This window comes from Solanum lycopersicum, chromosome 12 (assembly GCF_036512215.1).
Source record: "Solanum lycopersicum chromosome 12, SLM_r2.1".
In the NCBI taxonomy this organism is placed as follows: domain Eukaryota; kingdom Viridiplantae; phylum Streptophyta; class Magnoliopsida; order Solanales; family Solanaceae; genus Solanum; species Solanum lycopersicum.
In genome coordinates, this window is record NC_090811.1 from 65,821,416 (window position 1) to 65,840,522 (window position 19,107).

The window sequence follows — 19,107 nt, forward strand, 5'->3', positions numbered from 1 at the left end:
TTGTTATAAGTTGACTATCTCCCAACATAGGCAAAAGGGAATAGATCTACTAAGATTAATTATTTGGACTACACCTTAATTAGGGTGGTAATTGTGGGCATTATCTACCACACATCACTTTGGCCTAGACAAAAGGTACAGCCTTAAACACACCACACTTATCTGAATTGAACGGTTAAATGCTTATTTAAAATTTTACTAGATCTTGTGTGAAATTACTATTACAACAACAAACACCGCATTAAGTTTAATTTTATAACTGAGGTTTGAATAGATTAGAATATATGCAGATTTTATTTCTATTTTTGTGAATTACATACAAAAGTGGTTTATGATAAATTCTCGACTTATCTTATCCATCTAAAACTAAAATGTTTATTGTCTTTCATTAGTATGGTTGTCTTGAATAATTTTATTGGGGTTTTTCTTGTGAGTCTGAAATGGTAGAGGATTGATCTAAGGATTGTCAGGATATTCACCCGAATTTCGTAGTAAAAAATTATATGTATAAGATAATTATTTAAATCTATATATAACTAGAGGTTGTATTATGGTTTAAATGGTTTAAAATTCTATCTTGATATTGTTGAATTCCCAATATAACAATAAATAAATTGTCAAGGTCAATTTTATCAATCATCCGTTGTAGTCTAGTTGGTTAGGATACTCGGCTCTCACCCGAGAGACCCGGGTTCAAGTCCCGGCAATGGAATATGTGTTTTCATTTATTTTTTCGATCACTCGAATTCACAACCTCTTGTACCCCTACCTTCCTCTATTCCTTTTCTGGTTTATAGGTTTTTTTAAAGAGATCTTTCAACTAGTGTTCGATATTTACGAGATCAAATTTCGCTCAACTAATGTTTGATATTTACTAGATCAAATTTCGCCCTAGAAGGCCCATTGAAACAATTTTGTAAAATTAAAGTAGGAGTTTTATATATTATACTAAAAATTCATTCAATAATGGACCAAGAAAAAATAATTCGTTGTTGATGACATGTTGTCATAGACCTAAAAGTAGCAAACTTATTCCTACTATTTGTGTCTCTCATAAATTATTATGGATATACATTATTGTGTCAATAGTTTATATATTATCATGGTTCGTTGTTGGATTCGTTTTTGTTATATGTATAGCTTATATATTTTTAGTTTGTTTGTCTCATTTTTCTTTCAGTCTACTTATAAAAGAATGTCGCTTTCAATAATTTTTGACATTTTTTTAATTTTAATTTTTCATGTGGCATATTTAACACCTAATGATTGAATGACATTTGTTACATCTTTAATTTCAGATTACAAGATTTTTAAAAATATTCTTTATTTTATCAAATTAAACATCATGTGAAATCCGAGATAAACAATTTAAAACAAGAAAGAGTATTATTTATTAGACTACATGATTTAGAAGAAGGAAAATAACGTACGGATATTAGGTTTGCTACCTTAATTAATTGATCTTGTTGATAAGGTTCCTTACTTCAGTTTTTTTTTAAAAAAAATACACTTGTAGACATATATAACAAACTCCAATTTTTTTATGTAGCAAAAACAAGATAAGATTCGAAAAAGGTACACGTTGAATGTATAATAATAATAATAATAATAATAATAATAATAATAATAATAATAATAATAATAATAGATCGTTTGGTTCGTGAGATAACATGTGAAATGAAACAAACTTCATTCCAACACGAAAACTATTATATATATTTATCGTTGAATAATACCACTACTAATAATAGGTCATTTGGTTCGTTTGATAAGGTGTGAAATGAAACAAACTTCATTCCAACACACGAGAACTATTATATATATTTATCGTTGAATAATACTACTACTAATAATAGGTCATTTGGTTCGTTTGATATATAAGGTGTGAAATGAAACAAACTTCATTCCAGCACAAGCACTGTTATATATATTTATCGTTGAATACAAGTTATAACTAAAATATACACAACAAAATAAGAACATACTAACTAAGGAGAGATTAATATACAAAAGAAGGTAACTAGAAGGGGATGAAATACAAGAACAAACTAGAAAAAGAATGAGAGGTAACTGATAGCCAAAATTTCGACATGATTTTTACAACTTTTTTTTATAATTTCGAGACCTTTTTTCAATAGCTAATTATGTCTGAATCCTATATAAAACTCTCCAATATTTTATTCGACTGGATCAATCATATTTGTCACGTCTAAGCCATAGGCTCTTATGAAGTTATCATGGATCACAACATGAAATCAAATTTACATTATTTCTTTTTGTTAAAAATATTAATTTCTTTTTTTTAAGAATGTATATTTTTCAATTAAATACCATATAAATTATTCTAAAATTTATTCATGAATATCATTTCATCAAACTTTGACGTTATTTTTGTCAAATCTTTTTTTAACACTTGTTATAAATCCAAAATATTAGGGATAAAGACAATAATGATGACAAATCAGAAGACACCAGGCTAGATACCTAGCTATAAAAAAATCCAGTGGCTCATTTTTTTTTTTTTAAAAAAATGGGTCCTATTAAGAATACGATTCAAGTAAATCCATTATGTTTTATTTAATTAAAGAATTACATGCACGATATATCATCATATATATTTTCTTTTTCTAGAATGCGTTAATAATATCTTAAATTCGTCGTATATATTTCATTTAAATGATTAAATAATATTTATTTTAATCAAGTATCTGAGTATATAATAAAGTATTCATTTAATTAACTTATGCTTCAAATTTTGAAAAAAACTCTTATTTGTATTCACAAGTGTTATTATTTTTTAAACATATATATCATCATTTTTTAAAAAATGGATCTGAGGTTTTTGTGTTAATGAAATTGATGTATATAATTAAAGAAGAATCGATATCATCCACGATGCAAAATTAAATGGTACAAATTAGTACCATATTGTATGGGATGGATGATGACTAGAGTAATTGTGTCTTCCGTTCAAGCTATTATCACCCTCGTGATATTATTTTGTCACGAAGAGGACGTATTGAAAAAGACATGATATAAACGTGTTTTAATTTAAGTTTAACTGATATTTATATTCTGTAATCTTGGATATAGATAAATAGACATTTTATATTTATATAAATTGAATAAATAGGCACGCGCGTTCTAATTCTACATGAGATATATTTGTCTTGTATGACAACTGATTTGTATTATATTACATAGAGTACATGTATCTACCTCAGATACAAAGTTCGATCAATTTACTTGTTTAACTTTAAAAATGGGTTGTTTTTGCCGTTGTGACCAACTGGCTCCATAAATAAGGTCTTAATGGACGTCCATGTAAATTTTCGACAAAAATGACGTCGAAATTATGAATCACCAAAAATTTCATGGACTATAACACACGAAAATGAGCAAAATGGGGGTTTACTTACTTTAGGGCTCGTTCGAACTTGAAAATGAACCGTTATTGCCATGGTGACCAACCGACTCCATAGCTAAGGTCTTAACGGATGTCCATGTAAATTTTCGACAAACATGAAGTCGGAAATTCCGGATCACCAAAAAAGATGGTGGACTATAGCACACCAAAATTTACAAAATGGGGGGTTAACCTGCTCTGTGGCTCATTTGACCTCTAAAATGGGCCCTTTTGACCGTGGTGACCAATTGACTCGATATCTAAGGTTTTAATAGACGTCTATGTAAATTTTTTGGCAAGAATGACATCAAAATTCTGGATCATCAAAAAATATGGTAAATCATAGCACATGAAAATCGGTAAAATTAGGAGTTTACCTGCTCTTAGGCTCGTTTGACCTTGAAAATTAATCATTTTTTTCGTGATGACAAACTGACCCCATAGATTAGGTCGTAACAGATGTCCATGCAAAACAATGGCGTCAGGAATCTGGATAACCCAAAATCTCATGGACTATAGCACACAAAATTTGGCAAAATGGAAGGTTTACTTGCTCCGGAGCTCATTTGACTATGAAAAATAGGTTGTTATGCCCGTGGTCACCAATCGACTCCATTGCTATGTTTTTAATGGACGTCCATGTAAATTTTTGAAAAAAATGATGTTAGAATTCTGGATCACAAAAAAAATGGTGGACTATATAACATATGAAAATTGATAAAATGAGGGTTAACCTGCTCTGAGGCTCGTTTGACATTCAAAATAAGTAGTTTTATCTGTGACCAACTGGATCCATAGCTAAGGTATTCACAGACGTTCATGTAAATTTTCTATAAAAATGACGTCGGAATAACGGATCATCAAACAGAACGGTGGACTATAGCACACAAAAATCGATAAAAAAAAATTAGGAGATTTACTTGCTTTAGGGCTTGTTTAACCTTGAAAATGAGTCATTTTTGCAATGGTGACCAACTGACTCCATAGATAAGGTCTTAGCTGAAGTCCGTAATAAATATTTTGTAAAAACTATGTTGGAATTCTGAGTCACCAAAAATCTCAGGGACTATAACACATAAAAATTGACAAAATGGGATATACATACTCTGTCTCGTTTGACCTTAAAAGTGGGGGGTTTACATGCTCTGGCTCGTTTGACCTTAAAAGTGAGGGGTTTACATCCTCTGGGCTTGTTTGACCTTGAAAATTGACCGTTTTGATTGTGGTAACCAACTGACTCCATAACTAAGGTCTTAACATAATGTCCATGTAAATTTTAGGCAAAAATTACGTCAGTATTTTAGATCATCAATAGCACACAAAAATCGACAAAATGAGGGGTTTACCTAGGCTCGTTTGACCTCTAAAATGGGTTGTTTTGACCGTGGTGACTAACTAGCTCCATAGATAAGGTTTTAAAGGATGTCCATGTAATTTTTTTGCAAAAATTTTGGATCACCAAAAATCATCAAAATGGGGTACCTGCTCTAGGGCTCGTTTGACCTTGAAAATGATTCATTTTGGCCGTGGTGTTCGATTGACTCGATAACTAAGGTCTTAATGGATGTCCATGCAAATTTTAGACAAAATTAACGTCGGAATTCCGAATCACAAAAAAAGATAATGGACTATAGCACACAAAAATCGACAAAATAGGGGTTTACCTGCTCTGGGCTCGTTTGACCTTGAAAATAGGTCGTTTTTGTCGTGACGATCAACTGGCTCCATAAATAAGGTTCAATATAGGTGGATAGGTTAAAAACACATAGTAGTGCAGGACAACTTTTTAAGTAACTCGATAAGTTAACCCTCTATCAAGTATCTTCTCTTTCATCGTCTTAAAGGTCAATCGAAAACGTTTAACTTTCGTACGTATGTCGAAGTATATTGATTTTGCTAATGTGAACTTTGCAAAATTAACGAGGATTAGAACTTATGCACATGATTATCATGATCTACAATATTTTTCTTTGTCTAAAATCTATAATATATTAAGAATAAGCTTGGTTGATATATGTATAGGGGTGGGGCTATGATCATAATTTCGACTGATCAAATGGTTTCTGATAAAGAAAATTTACGAGAAAATTTATCATATCAAAAATAGAATGAACCAAAACAAATAATTTATACTATAAACATTATTTATCAACTCTTGAAAAAAAATCACATTTTCAAAGCTTCTAAATTTCTTTATTTTTTTATAAAAAAAACTTCTAAAATTATTTCAAAATTCTAATGTGAATTATCTTCAATCTCCAATCAGATTGTGAATACATTTTAAGCATTTGATGATATGATTGGCAACTACCATATATTGAAAAAAATCACCAAACTTCACCTTCTAATTTTATCAATATCTTTTATTATTATTCCTTTTTTTTCCTATTCTATTCATCTCTTATGCTAATTTTTTTTTTAGTTATATATTCATTTAACAAATCAACATAAAATGATAATGGTCAGCTCGCAATCTCGTTCTGATCTTAAACACAACATATTAAAATCCTGCATTGTCACAAACATCCCACATATTTATTCAATATATATATTTTCTTTAAACTTATCCTTATCATTCAGTAACTATATAAATACAAACTATAGACATACTTAAATTTCTAAAAATACCAAGAATTTATCCAAAACAATTATATAATGTCTATATATATGCTCTCCAAATTCTACTTGTGGGGTTATATAGATTATATATTTTGTTATCACCATAATTAATAATAATAATAATTTTTCTATAAAATAAAATACAATTGTTTTGGATGTGTCCCAAAGGCCAAAGCAATCTAATTATTTTTAAAAATCCCTTTTTTTGGGACCAATTTTGGTCAAAAACTCTGTGCCTATAAAGACCACCATCCATCCATTTGTGTTGCATTACAACATTACAAACAAACCGTTCATATCTCTTCGTGTGTGTGCCGTGTCTCTCTCTTTCTAGATGTATACAAACATATATTTGTGTTTTTGAGTGTGTTTTACTGTGTGTAAACCAGCTGTTTTTCATTTCTCCCTCTTTGGAATTCAGCCCCTTTGAAACAAACTTTCAAATTACACCAACTATTAAATCGTTTCTTGTTTTTGGCTATCTGGGATTTTGTTCTCTTGAAGAAAGATTGAATCTTTCTAGATTTTGGTCATCTGGGGTTAAGTGTTTTGGAAAAAGATTCAATCTTTTGTTGGTTTTGGTTATCTGGGGTTAAGTTTTTTTTGAAGAAAGATTGAATCTTTCTTGATTTTGGCTATCTGGGGTCAAGTATTTTTGGAAAAAGATTCAATCTTTTATTGTTTTGGTTGTGTGGGGTGTAATTTGGTGTAAGTACATAAATTTTGGTGTAAAAGAAAGGTATTTCTTAGTGGGATGAGGATGGGGGTTGAAAATGTAGTGGGGTATGAGAGGGAGGTAGAAGAAGAGGAAGAGGAAAGGGAAATGGAAATGGTGGTGGCTCATGGGTCTCCCCAGCAACAGATGAAGTTGGTGGTGGTAGGCTATGCTCTTACATCCAAGAAAACTAAGAGCTTTTTGCAGCCCAAGCTTGTAGGTCTAGCTAGGTAATCAATCCTTTTTATCCCCTTCTTGTTTTGTATTTAATGTTAAAGTGTCAAGAAATTTGTGATTATATGTTGAATTACAATTACATTGTTGTTTATGTTAGAAATTCTAATAAGCAGAGGTGCATATGTGACTTAGAATAGGTGCTTTCCAAGTAGGCACAATCTAAGTATGTATATTTTGTCAAACATAAATGGTCTGAGAAGGAAGTTGTGGGTTAGTATAGAATCCCATCTGCTAAAGATATCATGCATCTACCATTTTTGAATGCTTCACATCTCTGCTTTGTTGATTGGTGGATTTAGCTCTTCGTAGCAGGGTCAGTGAAACCACTTTTTTCAGGCTTAGACTTTGAGTACATATGAATTTTTATATATGTGCATGTGTGTGTGTAGATATTTATGTATATGAAATATCTTGACGCTATGTTGCTCCAACTCTTCAAAAATGTTCCTGTACTTGTGTTGGATCCTCCATAAAGTACACTACTTTTGGAGGATTTGACTTTCACCTGGTGACATTTAGAAGAGTCCAGGCAACATAGTTTGTATGTATACACTTAAATATATATTTGCATGTGTGCGTATGTCTCTCTCTTTCTGTGTGTGCGCACATGTAATGTATGTGTTTATTTGTAGGGATTTTATATATATCTGTGTGTGTGTACAAAATGTACCTCACTGACTTGAACTCATTGTCTCTTGATATTGTCTGTTATCTCCGCTTTCATTAGGTGTAAATTTTGTTTTTTGGGGTATATGTAAGGGGTAATTTAAGACCCATGTTAGTCAGATTTGTTTGAAAATTACAGATTGCTTTTGTTTTTGATATTGTCTTCATTTTCTGATGGTTATTGGTTTACTTTAGTTTTTAGTGGACTTGTTTTGTTCAGGTCTAACACTACTATTAATACAAATTGATCTGGATTTTATCATGTTTTCATTGCTACAAGTGGCTAACCATGCTCCTGCCTTATGTAGAAATAAGGGAATACTGTTTGTTGCTATAGATCAGAGCAAACCCCTTTCAGATCAAGGTCCTTTTGACATTGTGCTCCACAAGGTAAGTTCATTGCACTGCTTTAGTTTCTGCCTAGGGAAGTAATCAGTCTGGTATTCCCTGTTACTATCGACTTTTTCACTTACTGCAAAAGTTGCTAGTTCTTTTTAATAGATTTTGTTTATTACCTATATATAACTTTTGTGCTCTTCTCTTGCAGTTGTCAGGAAGCAAGTGGAGTCGTATTCTTGAGGTTAGTTCATATCAAAGATATTAACTGATATGTGTTATGCGATCAACATGCATAAATGTTTAAGGTGTGAAATACACACAATTTCTTGATGATGTGGAATAGAGTTGGACAGTGATTGGTGGGCAACGGGTTGTTTTTTGTTTATGCTTGTTCTCGTCACACATTACCCGTAGACTGACTTCATAGTTAAGGTTAAAGTCTAATGCTTCTGGCCAAGTGAGAATCTTTCTGCTTCATGGACTTTCTTTAGCTGGTTTTCAGGATAGTGTTCCTGGCTTCATAAACTGATTCGTTTTCTCATAGTGAATGCTTATACCAGCTTTAAGAGGAGAGGCTTAACCTAATACATGTTTTGAATCTTTTTTATCATACCTTTTTGTAGTGCAGCATTGATCTTATGTCATCCGTCTAGGGTAACTTGTTCTTGTTCTACTTTTATCATGAAGTTATTGATTCTGTTAGAATATTAATAATGAATGCGAATGTGGAAACTGATATATTAAAATGTTGCTTTCTCTGTGAAAGCTTCCTTTCAGTTTAGTCTAAAGGAGTACATATAGAATATCCCCGTCTCTTATCCTATGGACTTAATTTTTTATGGACAGGATTATAGGCAAACACATCCACATGTCGCGGTCCTTGATCCTCCAGATGCCATACAGCAGGTATATAATCGTCAATACATGCTTGAAGAGGTTGCAGACTTGAACTTGTCAGATAGCTATGGTAATTTTTCCACTTCTGTTTAATGATCAACAAGACTTTCGTCATGAACTTATGATTATCTATATACAATTGCTGTTATCCTGAAAATAGGGAGTCTGTTTATTAGTTGTATGCACCAAGATTGTCAATTTACAGTTCCTGGAAGGCTTTTGATAAAACTGTTATGCTTAAGTGATGAGTAACTTGCTTTTGACAGGCAAAGTAGGTGTTCCCAGGCAATTGGTTATAGAGAAAGATCCTTCGTCTATCTCAGATGCAGTGGATAAAGCTGGTCTTTCACTACCTCTTGGTAAGTATATCTATATTTTGTTGTTGCTTATTTGGGATTAATCAACTGATCGGTAACCATTTTTTGAACTTCCACAACTCGATAAAAGGTAGGGGCTAGCTATCAGATCTTTACTTGCCATGGATGCAAGTCTGAATGAACTGGTAGGGCAATAGAGGGATAGACATTGTTTTTTGCGGCTGTTCTTTTTTCTGAATGGAGTTGTTTTTGTGTTCTCAGTGGCAAAGCCTTTGGTTGCAAAGTCACATGAGTTGTCTTTGGCCTACGATATGGTCTCTCTTCAGAAGCTTGAACCACCGCTTGTTCTGCAGGAGTTTATCAATCATGGTATGTATTTCATTTAAAGGTTGAATTTGTGTATTTCATGTGCAGTTTTGCTTGAATTAGTGAGGTGGTGATACTTTGTCATTTTTGTGGTTGTAGGAGGTGTACTTTTTAAGGTTTTTATTGTTGGGGAAGCCGTTAAGGTTGTCAGGCGTTTCAGCTTACCAGATGTTAGCAAACTCGAGCTGTCCAACAATGCTGGGGTTTTCCATTTCCCTAGGGTTTCGTGTGTTGCAGCATCTGCAGAAGAAGCTGATTTAGATCCTAGTGTTGGTGGTAAGCCATCTTTTTCTATATGAATTTGGTTACATTGTTGTACATACCAGAATGTATCTAGCGCACTTTAATATGTAGACACCTATAGATATGGCTTTACACTTTGTTGGATAAATCATACAAGTTTCTTAAACACTTGATTCCTTATTTTCAAACAAGTGGGAAGACTTCAAAGATTCTTGTCCATTTGATAAAATTATCATTTCATTTTTCCGGCTATAGATCGCCAAGACTAGGCAAGGATGTGATTGATTAAGGGTATCGATACTGTTCATAAAGTCCATAGCACTTCAGAGCTACTTCCTCACTTTTCTCCTGAAAGTTTTACCTGTCCTAGGTTTCTCTCCATAAATTTGAACAGTCTAGAATAATTTTGTAAATTTACTCTCCATCCTCTCACTTTATTGTTTCTTCATTTCAATCTCATCTTTCCCTTGATTGGAAATGTTTGTTTCTTCTTTTCAAGCTTCTATTAGCTTTGATTTGAAAATGTTTTCAAAGTAATCCACTTTTGAGTTTTTAGCAAGACATATCTGAAGTGAACGATTTAAGTATCTAATAAATATACACAGACATCAGAGTGTACAATAATCAGTCTTTGCAGTGGCAGAATTTTCCCTTAAAACTGATCAAGCTGTTGGTCACTTTAGTCACCTGGATCTTGTTGACTAAATTAACTCAGAAAATTGTTATGTCTTACATGTACCCTTCAATAGCTATGTTGCTCGAACTCTCCAAATATGTTGCTCAGATCCTATAAGATTACACTGCTTTTGGAGGACCTGTCACGCACACGTTGACATTTTTTAAGAGTCAGAGCAACATAGGTCAGTAGTTCTTCTCGTAGATCAACCTGTAGTCACTAAGTTTCACAACAATTGGAAGAATACGATAAATATATAGGCGATAACAATAAGTTGGGAATATGATTTTGATCATTTTAGTACGTTTACATCAGATCTTATGCTGTCTAGGCAACTTTTAATCATGCCAGAGATTTTTATACTAATAGAAAATTATAAAGACCCTCCTAGTGCTTTCTATTTTTATTTTTATCGTGTATTATATTGCCTGAGATGAAATTAAATAGAATTCATATAGCCTACCTCAATATGTTTAGGATCAAGGCTTGGTGGTTCTTGTTTAGTTTCATAGCAAATTGTGCAAAGCATAATGAAAAAAATGAAATAGGAGAAAAAGGATTCAAAGATGAAAATGTTCTCAAATGAACTCAGCTGTCTGCAAAGCTGCAATATATGTCTGATTGAATACCTTTAAGCTTTTAGTCAAGTGTTTGCTAACATACTCTAATTAATATATTCAATATCGCAGTTGTCAGTAGGACCATTGATCTACTTTTTTACCTTCGCCAATACAAGGCCTTTCTCGGTCTGAACACCTTAATTTTCTGTGGTTTTGCATGCTGTTGGGTGCTTTTATCGCCAATGTTCTCAAAAAAGTTAAAATGGTGTTAACTAATTCATATCCATCCTCTGCAGAGCTTCCTCCGCGGCCATTACTTGAGAGGCTTGCTAAGGAACTTCGTCGTAGACTGGTATTTTCTGTTCATTTTCCGCAATAAATTATGACCGGAACGGAACGACTATGGGAGCTACATGCTCTATCTTCTTGTCTGTTCTTGTTCTGCAGCTTCATAAAATGTTATTTTAAAGTTCTCTTACAATATGTCATGCAGGGTCTCAGGCTCTTTAACTTGGATATAATTCGAGAACACGGGACTAAAGACCGTTATTACGTAATAGATATCAACTATTTCCCTGGTAAGTTACGCTTTCATCTGTAGACATACCTTGTCATTCACCACCGTTCAAAAGAAAAAAACTCTTCATTTCCCTCGGAACCAATGATTATGACGTGTTTCTTCTTATATTAACTTCAGGATACGGTAAAATGCCAGAATACGAGCACATATTTACAGATTTTCTCCTGAGCCTTATGAAGCAGAAATAACAAGAAAATCCATCCTGTACATAACTTGTCTATACTATAGAAGAGAAGAAGAGGATATTATCCAGTCAGTACAAGCAAGGAGAGAACTCATATACCTGCAGTGACTAAAAGCTAATATTAGAAAGACGCGGGCTGAGAAGCACGAACAAAGTTCCATCAACTGTCTGAAATAGCTTCTGGCTGAAGCACACAGTTACAGAATTCTAGCAACAAAGCCTTGGCTCCAATTTTTGTTTGTTTGTTTAGAAGTTTTGGTCATTTTATTCCTTAACAACAGGAGTTTGAGTTCCTAGTAAATGTTTTGCTGGAAAGTAAATGTGTTTGTACCTAAAGTACCAAACTTTTTGCTGCCACCTTGTATATATACACACACACACACACATTTGTGTACTTTTTTGCTCTTTTTCTAATCTTCTTTTGGTGAACTAAAAACTCTTTAATCCTTACATAGAACAACAATAACAAGAATTGTTTTGAGTAATTATGCTAAGCTAACAATCACATTTTTCTTGAACATAGAGACTAGAAGTATAACCTCAAATTCCAACATAACTTCTAATCAAAAGCTAGCATCAATGATCATACCATAGTAGGTAAACATGTTCTTTTAACTAGTCCCTAACTTTTCTGTATTTAAACTTGTGTAAAATTTAGACACACGTCTTACAAATTATTTCAATTTTATACATGTTTTAGTGTTTATATGTGCACACCTATACATAGAAACATATATACAGGTCTGTATTTAGACTTGTATAAAATTTAGACACACGTCTTACAAAGTATTTCAACTTTATACATGTTTTAGTGTCTATGTGCAAACCTATAGACGGAAACATATATACCAGTTGAGACAAAATTAAATGACATGTTTGTGTGTTTAGTCACGACGAGACACTAAGTGGGAAATTAAAAAAAAAAAGAAAAGAAAAAAGAAGTTGGTACAAGGTTGCATCCAGATTTTGACTAATAATGAAGACAGCTGAAAAAAACAAAACTCAAAAAATAGAAAAACAATTTTTTTTTCTTAGAAATGAAAGGTTTCTCTGCTAGTAGCTTTGCACGTCGAATTTTCAAATCCAATTCACAGGTACTCTCTACTGTTCTTGCTTTCTCTAATCTTAAATTGAACCAAAAATTGATTTTTTTTGTTTTAAAAAAATGATCTTGGGTAATCAATTGGGGTTTTTGAATTTTGTCCTATAATGGGGTTATTGTACATTTGCTGAATTGGGGTTTATCAAGAACTTCAATTTTTTCTTGTGGGTGAACTTCTATCTTAACCAAAAATGAAAAAATGGATGTTTGCGGAAATAATTAAGTAAATAAAAATGTGTTCTTTGTAACAATGTCTAGAGATGACCGCACACTGAGAGTAGACAAAAGTGTATATAATCTCACTTGAAAGGGTGTTTTGAGAATGCAATGAAGTAAATATAAGCGTGTTATTTGACAACTTAAGCTTAGATGAGATGATGACACACTTAACGAAATATTTTGGATTACTTGCCTATTTTGGTTGTTGTGGAAGCAATGTTGATTGAATCCTTTTGTTTAGAGAGATTAGTTTATGAGCAACAAAACATATTTGGAAGAAAAAAATTAGGATAAATGGAATCGATAGTTGTTGATGGAAGGGTATAAGGCATTCAAGTAAGGAATTCTGAAGAAGCTTACTATGAGTAACATCTCATAATGTAAGGTACTGCTGAGTATGACTTGGGAAGACAATGAACATAATCAAATTTATTCCAAAAGTTGGATTAGAACAAGCTGACACAGGACTATTAGTTGTGTGTATCAGAAAAAACATACTATGTATTAGAAGATTTAGAATCAAGGATGGTTGTTCTACGTGGTTTGATTTGACCTCGGAGCAATGTCTTTGCTCTTCTAATATTGCTATGTTACTTATGAGTCTTGATGCCTAACCTGTACTTTATTAGGATACGTGTGATTTTTGTTGTCATTTCTCTTTGAGTGCATTTACGAAGATTATGTTTTCTTGACAGAGCCCAAAGGAAAATAGGGAAAACACTGGCAGCTATGATGCTATTAATGTCATCCTTAACCATGACTTCTCGGAAGAGTTGCACTTGTGGCGCACCAATTGCTGCAATGCTTTTGTGGTTCCAGCGGGTTCTGGTAACTATAAAGGAACTGCAGAAGATGTAGGCTGTTCTTATGCTGTTGTCACGAATCGCACGGAATGTTGGCAAGGGTTGGAGCAAGATATTACAAGTAGAATTTCAGCTGGTTGTGACTACACAGTTTCTGCTTGTGTTGGAGTCTCTGGTACTTTTCATGGTTCTACTGACGTCCTGGCTACGTTGAGACTTGTTTACCAAAATGCAAATACAGACTATTTATTTATTTCAAAGTTAGAGTCTTTATCTTTATCCTCATTATTACTTTTTATTGTTTATGAAAAATCTATAACGTAATTACCTTACTCCATGTAGAAAATCTGTTATGGGGGAGGGTTGGCATATGTTGGAAGGTTCATTTTCACTGTCAACTATGCCCGATCAAGTTGTCTTTTATCTCGAGGGACCTTCACCTGGATCTGACCTGCTCATAAAATCAGTGATCATCACTTCCCCCGGTTGCACTGATTATGAAGTAAGTAATTTCTCCAGACAAAACGAAAAATGGAAGCCCCACTTATGACTTGTGTTGGTTTTTTGTTGATTACAACAACTTATACTATCTGCTCTATTACTGAAAGCACTCTTACCTTTATTCTGATAGAGTTCTAGACCAACATCCAGTTGTACTGATGATGAGAAGATCATAGTAAATGCAAATTTTGATTACAGCCTGAATAGTTGGTCCGGAAGAGGTTGCAAGGTTGTTTGCCTTGACTGTATGGCAGATGCAAATATCAATCCAACCTCTGGAAAATACTTCGCATCTGCAACAGAGCGCAAACAGAGCTGGAACGGGATTCAGCAAGATATAACCGGGAGAGTGAAGCGAAAGCTTGCATATGAGATGACTGCTATTGTTCGTCTATATGGTCACAATGCCAATAGTGCAGATGTTCGGGGAACATTGTGGGTTCAAGCAGCTGATAACCGTGAACAGTACATAGGAATTGCCAAGTAAGTTATCCAAGTTTCATTTATGTAATGCGCACATGTCTTTTCATTAATTTATATTTCTTTATATTCTTGGAAAGTATCCACACTATATACAATATTTTACCATTATCATTTATGAGCATAGATGTACGGAGCTTCCACGTTAGCGTTTCCTGCTCTCTATTCTGGTGGACTGCTTCAATGAACTTGCTCTTAAATAGAATATACACCGTCCTTGGTTATGAAATTTCTGTAATGCTATCAGACCAGAAACAATGTTATATGACTCGACCAACCTATACCCTTTTTTCAGATCTATACCATTTTATATATTGTAGTCTTAGTCAATATAATCACCCTAACAACATTAAGGAATTTCTGATGTTAACTGGTTTGTTTCTTCTGAATTGTGTGGAGATAATCATTTCTCTACTGTATTAGCAATCACTAGAAGGGGCACTGCTGTAACTTCAGGTTTATTTTGTATGGGATATAATGATTTTCAGTGGAAGGAAAACACTTTATTATTATCTATTAACATTTATTTTTCTTCACATTCTTGGAATCAATTTTGATATAAGCTAATTGAAGTGCACCAACATAATAGATATATGGTGGTTTGTATTGATAAGTTATCTTCTTCTCCTTGTTTTCTCTTATTTTTTTCAATTGCCGTGCATATTGAAGTTTCTCGCGAAGTGGCTTAACAAAAGCTGGTGCTCTGCAGAGTCCAAGCCACAGACAAAGATTGGGTGCAGTTGCAAGGGAAGTTTCTTCTAAATGACTCCCCATCTAAAGCTGTCATCTTTTTAGAAGGTCCACCTCCAGGAACGGATATCCTCCTCAATAGTTTAGTTGTAAATCACGTAGTTAAACCTCTTCCACCTCCTCCACCAGTTGTTGAGGTTAGTTTGTTCGTCGTTTTTTCTCTTTTCTTTTTATCATGGCAATAGTATAGGCATAAATGCCGAATGAAGTATTATGTTGTTCATCTTATGCTAGCTAGCTGCTTCTAGAAAGTGTCTCTCAGTTTAACACTTAATGTTTCGGGTCTCTCCGGATCCATATTTCACAGCCATATAGCATTTGAAGCATTCTTTCACTTTTTCTTGGTCTTTCAGAATGCAGTTTTTGGTGTTAATATAATCACAAACACCCATCTGAATAATGGCACAAATGGCTGGTTTCCGCTAGGCAATTGCAGAATGAGTGTTCAAACAGGCTCACCACATATAATTCCTCCAATGGCTAGAGATTCCCTTGGTTCTCGTGAGAATTTAAGTGGTCGTTATATTGCAGTGACTAATCGTACCGAGACATGGATGGGCCCTGCTCAGGTGATCACAGATAAAGTCAAACTCTATTTGACATACCAAGTATCTGCATGGGTTAAAGTCAGACATGCATCAGGCCCTCAGAATGTAAGTGTGGCCCTTGGTGTAGACGACCAATGGGTTAATGGGGGCCAAGTTGAGGTTAGCGATGATCAATGGCATGAAATTGGAGGATCTTTTAGAATTGAGAAGCAAGCAGCTAAAGTGATGGTGTATGTCCAGGGTCCTGCTGCTGGGGTTGACCTAATGGTAGCTGGACTTCACATTTTTCCAGTTGACAGACATGCAAGATTTAACCACTTGAAGAGACAGACAGATAAGGTAATATCTGAATATTTCCTTTTTGTATTTTCAGTTGTCATTCCAGCGTTACGATCTTCAGGTCCAGTGAGGTGCTTCCAAATGCTTGTGTACTGTTGCCAACACTGCGTTTGAATGCAGCGTGACATTTTATTGATTGCTGCAACTGAAGCTCTGACATTAGAATGAAAATGAATGGTGTTACTTGTGGCAAAGTCTTTGTTAAGCAATTTACCATGGAACTTACATATATTGTATTCTTAGATTCTTCCTTCTTATCTGAGTTCAGAAAATTTTGTTGCAATTATACGGTTTTGAAACAACTCCTCAAGCATTTACGAGATCTTTGTTAGTGTTTTGGTATGTGTTTCGTGATCAACTGGCTGTTCTTTCAGAATTCTCTTCATTTGGTTGGCAGCATGTAAAATGCATAGCTTTTTCAGATACAATCAGGTATATATGCATTGACAAAAAATATTTCTTTCTCAGATACGCAAGCGAGATGTCATCTTGAAGTTCTCTGGATCAGACACAGTCCATTTGCTTGGCACATCTGTTAGAGTTAGACAACAGCAAAACAGTTTCCCCTTCGGATCGTGCATTTGCAGAACAAACATGGACAATGAAGACTTCAATGATTTCTTTGTCAAGAACTTCAATTGGGCTGTCTTCGGAAATGAGCTGAAGTGGTACAGCACCGAAGCACAGCGAGGAAAGTTCAATTACAGAGATGCAGATGAGCTCCTAGACTTCTGCACGAGACACAACATTCAAGTTCGTGGTCACTGTATATTTTGGGAGGTGGAGTCCACCGTTCAAGAATGGATACGCTCGTTGAACAACAATGACTTGATGGCAGCTCTTCAAAACCGTTTATCGGGCCTACTTACACGTTACAGAGGTAAGTTCAAACATTATGATGTGAATAATGAGATGATGCACGGTTCTTATTACCAAGAACGGTTAGGTAAAGACATATGGGCAAATATGTTTAAAAAAGCACACCAACTGGATCCTTCCGCGATCTTATTTGTAAATGACTACCATGTTGAGGATGGCTGTGACACTCGGTCATCCCCTGAAAAGTACATCGAGCATATTCTTGACCTCCAAGATCAGGGTGCACCAGTTGGAGGTATAGGTATTCAGGGACACATCGACTGCCCAGTTGGACCGATTGTCTGTTCAGCTCTTGATAAACTGAGCATTCTTGGACTTCCAATCTGGTTTACTGAAGTTGATGTCTCTTCTAATAACGAACACGTTAGAGCTGATGATTTAGAAGTTATGCTTCGAGAATCTTTTGCTCATCCTGCTGTGGAAGGTGTAGTACTGTGGGGATTCTGGGAGCTGTTCATGAGTCGAGAAAATGCACATTTAGTAAATGCAGAAGGTGAGCTCAACGAAGCTGGAAAACGATACCTTGCTCTTAAGCAAGAATGGTTATCCCATGCTCATGGTCACATCGATGACCAAGGTCAATTCAGGTTTCGAGGATTCCATGGCTCGTATGAGGTAGATTTCGTTACTGCTTCCAAGAAAATTACCAAGACGTTCGTCGTTGACAAGGGTGATGATGCATTAGTTATCTCCATTGATATATAGTTCTGATTTTGAGTTGAGTTTTTGACTCATAGAAGGCCTTATAGTATTCATTTGTGTGAAGTTGAATTACAGATTATCTGTACAATGTTCCTACAAAATGTGATTTGTTTATCATGTATATTAATTCATATGTTTATACTCACTCCGTTCATTTTATGTGGTATTTTTTGAATTTCGATATACAAACAAGTCTGTCTTTGACGGTAAGTTTTTATATAGATCTTTTTAAACATTTTCAATTATCAATTATTGTGACTTATAGTACTTTTTACATAGTTTACAAATATATAAATTTTATTTGAAGATTTCATGCGTAAATTTCAAGTTAAACTTGAACTATTTGACTCTCGAAAAATGAAAAGTGTCACATAAATTGAGACATATGGAGTATTTGTTCTGATTTCAAAGTATCTGTTCAATCACACTATCAAAACAAAAAAATTAAATTAGCGATAGACAAATTTTATAACTAAATAATATGCAAAATTATGGCTAATTCAAAAATATTAATAAAAGGTATCAAATTATAAAAAAAGTAGAGAGTCACAAAAAATTTAGCAGAGATACTATAAATATAAAAAATTAAAATTTTAATCTAGCTAAATAGTGTAATTTTCTAACGAAGAGGCTAATTTCATTTGATACCTTTTAGCTTATGATATGAAGTAACCTTTGTTGGAGAATATGTGTTATCCTGAATTTTCTATACAAATTCAAATAATACAAAACAACGGATTGGAAACGTAAAATAAACCATATAGTTGACCTGACATATTCCTTTAAGAGAATTTGTATTAGAAGTATATCTTATTAATGATGTTTTCAAAAACTAAAATTAGTATGAAAAAAGTTAACAAAACTCTCTTAATTTGCAATAATGAACAAATAAAATGAAATGTTTATTTTTATTATAAGAATCGAGTAAAATGAAATGAATGAAAGTAATGTTGAAAAAGAAGAAAAGAAAAGTACAATA

General features: G+C 33.7%; 2 protein-coding genes and 1 non-coding gene across 5 annotated transcripts; all 3 read left to right on the top strand.

The window, feature by feature from the left end:
- The first annotated feature begins 639 nt into the window (after positions 1-639).
- Positions 640-712, top strand: TRNAE-CUC (transfer RNA glutamic acid (anticodon CUC)). The gene has a single exon. It is a non-coding gene; the product is annotated as a tRNA-Glu (tRNA).
- A 5,474-nt stretch (positions 713-6,186) lies between these two features.
- LOC101253265 (inositol-tetrakisphosphate 1-kinase 3) lies at positions 6,187-12,290 on the top strand. 2 transcript variants are annotated; one of them, XR_011213392.1, is made up of 11 exons: positions 6,297-6,970; positions 7,952-8,033; positions 8,191-8,223; positions 8,829-8,949; positions 9,146-9,238; positions 9,458-9,565; positions 9,662-9,838; positions 10,555-10,665; positions 11,338-11,393; positions 11,535-11,619; positions 11,739-12,290. XR_011213392.1 is itself a non-coding variant. In XM_004252682.5 (10 exons), the coding sequence occupies exons 1-10, from the start codon at positions 6,780-6,782 to the stop codon at positions 11,807-11,809; spliced, it is 1,017 nt and encodes a 338-aa protein (XP_004252730.1). In that variant the 5' UTR covers positions 6,187-6,779; the 3' UTR covers positions 11,810-12,290. The 2 variants fall into 2 exon arrangements, 1 of the variants encoding a protein (XP_004252730.1); XM_004252682.5 differs by lacking the exon at positions 10,555-10,665 and having other exon boundaries at positions 6,187-6,970.
- A 328-nt stretch (positions 12,291-12,618) lies between these two features.
- On the top strand, positions 12,619-18,273 carry LOC101253570 (endo-1,4-beta-xylanase 1-like). Of its 2 annotated transcripts, none has more exons than XM_004252683.5 (7): positions 12,619-12,899; positions 13,822-14,189; positions 14,272-14,431; positions 14,561-14,913; positions 15,620-15,797; positions 16,014-16,547; positions 17,016-18,273. In XM_004252683.5, the coding sequence occupies exons 1-7, from the start codon at positions 12,843-12,845 to the stop codon at positions 18,129-18,131; spliced, it is 2,766 nt and encodes a 921-aa protein (XP_004252731.1). In that variant the 5' UTR covers positions 12,619-12,842; the 3' UTR covers positions 18,132-18,273. The 2 variants fall into 2 exon arrangements, with proteins under 2 accessions (XP_004252731.1, XP_069148690.1); XM_069292589.1 differs by having other exon boundaries at positions 12,685-12,899; positions 13,822-14,104.
- The last annotated feature ends 834 nt before the right edge of the window (positions 18,274-19,107 follow it).

Bases quoted from the DNA above. Each gene is read 5' to 3' on its own strand.
- LOC101253265 (XM_004252682.5), top strand. From the start codon at position 6,780: ATGAGGATGGGGGTTGAAAATGTAGTGGGGTATGAGAGGGAGGTAGAA. The intron at 9,566-9,661 runs GTATGTATTTCA...TTGTGGTTGTAG, and splicing joins GCAGGAGTTTATCAATCATG to GAGGTGTACTTTTTAAGGTT. The intron at 11,394-11,534 runs GTATTTTCTGTT...TATGTCATGCAG, and splicing joins AGGAACTTCGTCGTAGACTG to GGTCTCAGGCTCTTTAACTT.
- LOC101253570 (XM_004252683.5), top strand. From the start codon at position 12,843: ATGAAAGGTTTCTCTGCTAGTAGCTTTGCACGTCGAATTTTCAAATCC. The intron at 14,914-15,619 runs GTAAGTTATCCA...GGTGCTCTGCAG, and splicing joins CAGTACATAGGAATTGCCAA to AGTCCAAGCCACAGACAAAG. The intron at 16,548-17,015 runs GTAATATCTGAA...TTTCTTTCTCAG, and splicing joins TGAAGAGACAGACAGATAAG to ATACGCAAGCGAGATGTCAT.